At 34.4% G+C, this 7,918-nt stretch overlaps 1 protein-coding gene across 1 annotated transcript; it reads left to right on the forward strand.

Moving 5' to 3' along the window:
• Positions 1-769: 769 nt before the first annotated feature.
• LOC112697320 (uncharacterized) lies at positions 770-5,808 on the forward strand. Its single transcript, XM_025750447.3, has 3 exons — positions 770-2,622; positions 4,657-4,918; positions 5,191-5,808. Exons 1-3 carry the CDS (start codon positions 1,535-1,537, stop codon positions 5,365-5,367), a joined length of 1,527 nt encoding a protein of 508 aa, XP_025606232.1. The 5' UTR covers positions 770-1,534; the 3' UTR covers positions 5,368-5,808.
• The last annotated feature ends 2,110 nt before the right edge of the window (positions 5,809-7,918 follow it).

Genomic DNA, 7,918 nt, shown 5'->3' on the forward strand with positions numbered 1-7,918 from the left:
AACTATCAAATTGAAGTACAATAAAGATAGAATATATTTTTAGTAGATTGGTAAAATGCATAAATAACAAAAAGAATACTAACTTTTATAACTTAATTTTTAGGATTTTAAAAATAATGATAATGAGCTGGATAATGTATAAATTTAGAGTTATAATCAGAATAAGAAACACAATTGTGTTAGGTCATTCAGCATCAACACTAAATTAACAAAAAATGAGAATATGATTAACGTGGTGTAATTTTTTTAATTTAAAAAATTAAAATAATATAATTGAAAATTTGAAAACTTTTGTAGTATATTTTATAATTTTTAGAGATTACTATAAAATTTAACTTAAAAAAAAGAACAAGTAAATATGAAATTTGAACAAATCTGATCATATATTTTCTGAATTTGGATATTCAAAATTTTATATTTTTACTTTAAAAAATAAAATAAAATCTTTTATTATTAAATATTTTATATATATTTTTTATCCTATTTATAAAATAAATAGTAATAAATAATATTTTATTTTTTAAAATAAAATTCAAAATTTAAAATCTAAATTCGTATTTCCTTTGGTAGCAGATATACATAGATAAAACATGAAATTTGAACAAGATAAATATGTTTAGGAAAAAAAAAAAGAGAAAAAACAGAAAGAAATAATATACTTGCAGAAAAAGAAACAAGATAAATTCGTTCCATGCGTAGTGATATGGTATATATACAATGTAGACAACATGTGTTGTACATATTGGTTTCTCGAGGAGGGGAAAAAGTTATGTTGCAAAATTATATATGAAACAAAAATACAAAATCCAAAAATATCTATAAACTATTATTTTGCTTTGATTAAAAACTTCAATTTTTTTCTATAAAATTATCAAAAGAATCCAATTTTTTTAGAATACAAAATGATATCTTCATAAGTAATCTTGTTTGAAACATAAAAAAATAAAAAAATTCTTTCAACTACCGAATATTCTTTTATTTACTTGTAACTTTTTTCTACAAAATAAAAAATAAAAAATCCATTTTTGCTTTTGCACTTCCAATTTTCCATTATCATTTGCCATAAACTCCTAGCACGCTCCGATCCTCAAGCACGAAACATCCATTGAGATAACTCGAGAGAGAGAGAATCGCTAAAGCCACAATCCTTCCCGATTGGCAGAAAATAGAAAGTGCTGGAAAAAAAAAAAGGAAAAGTGACAAGACAAAATTTCAATTTCAAAATCAAACCCAAAGCATACGCCAAAACCAAGAGCTCAGACACGAACCCACGTAGAAATTAGGAAGTTAGAATAGAGTAGAATAGAAAGCAAGCAAGCAAGCTATCCCCAACACCAGAAAGAAATCCACAAGAAGAAAGAAAGAAAGAAAGAAAAAAGGGGAAAAGGGAGGAGAAAATCAAACGGAGCCCAAGCCAAAGGAGAAAGAAATTCAGAGAGCCATAGAAAAAAAAAAAAAAAGGAAGACTGGCGTGTAAAGAAAGAATCGAGTGAGAGTAATCAAGATAGGAAGATACTTGTGTTTCCTTTATGCAATGCATCAGAAGAAATCAGAGGTTCAGATCGGAAAAGAAAGCGTTGGCGTCTCTTCCGATTTCAATCCAACACCACCACTACATCACCCATCTTCAATTCACCAGAAACACCATAATCACCACCAAAGCTATCAAGTTTTCCCTCAATTAAGCAGCGCCACACACAACGAGAAAACTGCACCAACAACTGCAACCCAATCATCTGCACCCTACAAGAGACCGTTATTGACCCAAACCCCTTCTACCCTCTCCAAATCCCCAACCCTCCACCAATTCCCAACCACCCCACCCTCCCCTTTCAAGCACCACAACGCCGCCTTCTTCTCCGTCACTATCGCCGCCAGGAGCGCCGCCTACCGGATACTCCGCCGCCTCAAGCACGTCCGCTGCTTCCGCCTCCGCCGCCTTCGGCTCCGACTCCGCGCCGTCCTTCTCCTCTCGCTGCCCCTTTTCTACTTCCTTGTCTCCCACCCGACCCATTCCTTCCTCCTTGACTTCCTCTCCGCCTTCGCCTTCTCCGCCGCGCTCCTCCTCTCCCTCAACCTCGCTGTCCCCCGGCTGCCATCCATCCGCCTCCTCCTCGCCCGCTCCCTCCCCATCGGCCTCAAGGCCCGTTCCTCCCTCTGCAAGCCGGCGCCGACTCTCCCCGTCTTTTGGACCATCGGTTCCCACCAAAAGGTTGCTGCCTCCCCCGACTCTGCCGCCGCCACCACAACGTCCGGGTGCTGGGTGCAGGTCTACGGCAACGGCGACGTCTACGAGGGAGAGTTTCACAAGGGAAAGTGCTGTGGGAGTGGTGTTTATTATTACAGCATGAGTGGGCGGTATGAGGGGGATTGGATTGATGGCAAGTATGATGGGCATGGGGTGGAGACTTGGGCTAGGGGAAGCCGGTACCGGGGGCAGTACCGGCAAGGATTGCGGCACGGTTTTGGTGTGTATAGGTTCTACACTGGGGATGTATATGCTGGAGAGTGGTCTAATGGGCAGAGCCATGGGTGTGGGGTTCATACTTGTGAGGACGGAAGTAGGTATGTTGGGGAATTCAAGTGGGGCGTTAAACATGGCCTTGGTCACTACCATTTCAGGTGAATTTTTCAAATTGCTTTGGTTGATTTGAGTTGTTTGATGCATTTAAATTTGGATGGATTTTATATCTTTTGGGGTTGTTTTTAATGAATAGGTTTGCCAATTGGTGTTGCATCTTGAATAAAGTTTCATGTATTTGTGGTTGTTTTAACATGCTGATGAAAATGGTTTGTTATTGGTGCTTCTAAGTAGTTGAGTATGTGTGTATTTTGTTTTAGGGTGTTGCATCATCCATCTTTAGAGATTGATATCTTTGTTGTTCTCTTACTCTTAACTTGCTTGTTGAATTGTTTGGTGTTGGAGCATCTGCTATATGGGTTTGAAACAATTTTGAATAACAGGGTGGTTAAGTTCGTGCTTATGTTATTCTCTTGTCCTCTTGTCCTCTTGGTGTTGCTTTTTTAGAATTTTACCATCAAGAATGATTATATCGTGATTACATGCCTATTTGTTTGTTGCATATGGAATTGATTACACAAATAGGGTTTATTTTGTGCCTTTTTTGCAGCTTCGAGTTGTCTAAAGTCGGTGCAACATGCAAAACGTTATACTTTAGTTTCATCAAAATACCATTATAGGGCTTTAAAAATACTGATTAGCCATTCTTTACACTAAAATGAAACAATTGTTCTGAGGATGTTCTTATAACAAGCGTAACCAAGGAAAGAACTAAGAAATTTATTTTTATTTGATTACACCAATCAGATCTATTCAGTTCAAAGCTGTAGATTTTTTGGATTTTTTATTTTTTTATTTTTTTTTTAATGTGGAGTATGTAAGAGGTAAACATATCTACTAAAATGAAGGAACGATGTCTGACATTTTAAATATAAACTAAAATTGTACATGATTAATTTATCATATTCTCAGTGTTTATCTAATTAGAAGTATTTATACCCATTGTCTTTGCTTTCTCTTCACAAGAAAAATATGGAATTGGTTGTAAGACTTCACAATTGTTTTGTTCCCCTAGAAGCTTGATGTTGAAAATTTCTTTTCATCAGTAGAAGCAATAACTTACTTATTCTGAGAGGATAGTGTTTTTTATACTTCTTCTCATGATAACTTATCCAGATCTTTTTGGGATTTGTTTTGATTATGCTGTCACTATAAACCTTTATGTACCCTTTGGGTGTTTTTAGTCATACAACTACCTATTCAGTTCCAACTTTAGTGGCTCTTTATGCCTTTTTCCCTGTTTCAATCTAGTTTCAAAAACACGAGACTATATTCTGTATGATATAATGAGTTCACCTTGGTACATACTCTGTTGAATATCTACTAAGACATCAACTGTTTTCTATCTTGAAAACTGATTATGTGAATCCAAGGTTCCTATAAACATAAATAAGCTCGGGAAGTCTCAATATAATTAAATTGCAAGTTGTAACCTAGACTAGCAGACTTGTAAGAGTTTCTGTACACAATTGAATAATATATTTTTACTGTTTTAGTTAATATTCAACTATTTCAATGTTATCTGAAAACAAATTTAAGACATTACAAAAGTATATCTTAGTTCATGACTCAATTGTTCTATGATCTTATAATTTGTACATGTTAATATTCTGTATTTCAGAAAAAATAAATATTGCATGATATAAACAAGTCAACTCAAGTATCCAATAAAACTGATCAAAATTTTACATTTTGGAAAATAAAAAGAAAAACTATGTAAGTTTGAATTTGTAATCTCTGTAGTATAATTAAGAGTTCACTGATTTTGTTAGAGTTTAAAGTCGCAATAGTTTGACATCAAGCGAATTTGAATGTGGGTTAACTTGTTTTTGAATTCTAGAATCCTAAACTAATTAAGAGTTTAACTTGAGAATTTGTGAACCGCCTAATCTCTTAGGCATATAGCAGTCGGTGGTGCTTATTTATGTAATGCAAGAATTCTTATTTCTGGGTTTGTTTATATGTCCTTGCATTAGGGATCCGTTCTTAATTGAATTATGTATGGAGTTGTATGCACCTTATTCTTTCTTCACCATGAGAAGTTTTTTTTTTTGGTATTTTTGTTGGCTAATTAGAAATGGGGATACATATGCTGGTGAGTACTTTGCTGACAAGATGCACGGGTTTGGGGTATACCGATTTGCAAATGGCCATCGATATGAAGGAGCCTGGCATGAAGGTCGAAGGCAAGGACTTGGAATGTATACATTTAGAAATGGTGAAACCCAGTCTGGTCACTGGCAAAATGGAGTCCTTGACATCCCCAGCACACATAACACTGCTTATCCAGTTTCTCCTGTGGCTGTCTATCATTCCAAAGTACTCAATGTGGTGCAGGTACGTGCTTGTTATTTATGGTTAATTTACATTAGCACTTGACCTGGTTTGGTTTTCTTTTTCATTTTCTGTTTTTATTTTCAGTTTTCATAATTTTTATGAAAGAAAAAGAGAAAACAGTGATAAGTGAAAAGAATAAAATTTTGGTTAATGTTTTAAAAATGGAAACAGACAATGCAAATACAAACTAAACAGGCTCTGAATGTTCTTTCTCCAGCATTAACACCATTCTGTTTTAATTCCTACTTCTGGGCTTTGTTTGGGAAAACTAGGAAGCAAGACGAGCGGCAGAGAAAGCATATGATGTGGCCAAGGTTGATGAAAGGGTGAACAGAGCAGTAGCGGCTGCTAATAGAGCGGCCAATGCAGCTAGAGTAGCTGCAGTCAAGGCTGTACAAATGCAAATGAATCATGTTAACAATGAGAGCTTCCGTATTCCTGTTGTGTAAGACTATCGAGTATCGACCGCTGCTTTTATGTTAGTAGAGAAGCTTGAGATTGTAGCAGAGGGTGCTGGCTGAGCTACATAGTTCGTACAGCGCATCGCCCATTTCGATAAGCTCTTTGGCATAACGCGCTCTTTCGTTTCAAATTTTGAACTTTTGATTGATTTGCTTCAAGAATCTTACCACCAGGTAGCTGGCTGAGAACAAGCAGATTTGTCGTCTATCAGCTACAGGTCATGTATAGAGGGAGAAGGGTGATGGTGTCCATACGGTAAAAAAACTATTTTATAAATATATTTTTTAATATTGTCCTCTTATACTACATTTTTGTAAATTTTATGTAGATGTAAAAATGCTGGTGTTGTAGGTGAAACCTCAAACCAGCTACTGTTGTATTGTGGCTTGGTTAAATAACGAGATGATATCTTTTATTTTCCCCCCAAATTGAAGTAGTTTGTGATGTGTAGATCCCATTAACTGGTAAACAGTGTTGATATCTATCATGAAAAAAGATATGTGCAAGAGATAAATAGTTACATTTTTTTTTAAAGAAAAAGACAAATAGGTCTTTGATCTTTTATTCCGCATACATTTTTGCCTCGCACCATTTAAAAATATTTTTAAGTTTTTAACATCTTTAAAAGTTGGACATATATATTCTTCTGTTTATACGAGTCTGTCAGATCTAAACAGAAAAGTCTGATATGGCTTCTATTGTACTAACCTGACTGTTATGGATGTACTGGAGGGAGAATTTTTAAAATAGAGCAAATTAATCACTCTTTTTTAAAATAATAGGACATATAAATTCTTGATCGTCACCGATCCAATGTGCAACGTATTTTCCTTAACCGATGTAAGTTAATTGAGACAAAATGAATGGCCTTTTGCCTTGAAGGCCTTGGAGGGTTTTGTGAGTTGCAATGGACTGAGAGAAACACCATAAAGACTATGAGCATCATACTCCAGAACACCATTATAGTGGACTGCTGCACTTGTGGCTATTGTTTTGTAGCCAATTGGAACCTGTGTTTTTGAGACGTTTATCTTATATGGAGGATCGTTCCATCGCGTTTTGGTGATATTCTTGCAATTCAAGCAGCATATCCATCCAGGCCCTGTACTACTTGGCATATCTTTTTCTTAGAAATCTTGCACTTTCCAGAGCAAAAATTAAAAGCTTCATTCCTATGTTCCTTTATGAAAATTTTTGAATTTTTTATTTAGAAATTAGGTCGGCATAAAGTCTTGGTTGAATTTAATGTTGTTTGATAGTCAAAAGATTCTGGTTTGATTTGCTAATTTTGTGGTATGTTGTTGTAGCTTGTTTTAAATTAGGAACAAATTATGTGAAGAGCATTGTTGTGGGAGCACTTTGAACAAATTTTCAGGAAATTAATTAGTTTTTGCAATTAATGAATGTGTTTTGTGTTAGCTGAATTTGATGTTGGGTCATGAATCATTCAAGATTCAATAGATTGATCTTGTAAAGTGGTGACACACACTATTAATCAATAATATCAGTCTTCTTTTATAAGTCTAGGGTTCAATTTTTTTCTGTTTTGATTCTGTATAATCTAGTCCATGATCTTTTTCTGATCATACCAAAGTTTAATACAAAGCTTCATGGTATTTAGAGTCTTTTATTGCGTGATTTAGATTCTCGATCCTCATTTTTTGAATAAGTTCTTGATTAATTCTCTTTTTTTTTCTCTTTTTTTTTTCTACCATGTCAATTACCTTATTAGATTTATCTACCACCAAACACTCAATTTTTTCAATTTCTGATAAATTGGTGGATAATAATTTCAATAGTTGGAGACACCAAATTTTTCTTACAATTCAAAGTCTCAGCCCAGATCACTTGTATCCAAAGTTCTTATGCAATTTGAAGAAGATGCTGCCAAGAAAACAAAAGTTGAAGCCACTAAATTGAAGAATTGTATCATGAAATCACTTATCCAGCTTATTAAGCTGATAGGAGACAGTAATATTAATAGTTATATCTCTAACACTCTCTTTCAAGTAAAAGCCTCATTTTGGGTTTGCTTGATTTTTGCATAGAGTTTTTTTTCTTTTTTATTTGTCTTATGCTATTTTTTTACTTGTAGGATTTACCAAGTATCGAACTTTAGACCTTTTGAAAATAGAGCTCTGATACCATGAAAGTTTTGTATTAAGCTTTGGTATGATCAGAGAAAGATCATGGAGTAGACTTGATTATGCAGGGAGTGTTAGATATACAACCATTAGTGTTATCTTATCATATCAATTTAAACTTTTAGGATAAGTGGTTTCATGATATGGTATCAGAATTTTGTCCAAAAGGTCTTGAGTTTGATTTTTTGGTGAACCCAAAAAGTGAAAAAAAATAGCATAAGGCAAATAAAAAAGAAAAAAAAAGTCTATACAAAATCAAGCAAACCAAAAAAAGTTCTTGTTTGAAGGCGAGTGTTAGAGATATAATCATTAGTGTTACTTTCTCCTATCAGTTTAAGATTTTGGAATAAGTGATTTCATGATAGAATGTATATTATTATTATTTGAAGAAGAA

This window comes from Arachis hypogaea, chromosome 6, assembly GCF_003086295.3.
Source record: "Arachis hypogaea cultivar Tifrunner chromosome 6, arahy.Tifrunner.gnm2.J5K5, whole genome shotgun sequence".
Lineage (NCBI taxonomy): Eukaryota > Viridiplantae > Streptophyta > Magnoliopsida > Fabales > Fabaceae > Arachis > Arachis hypogaea.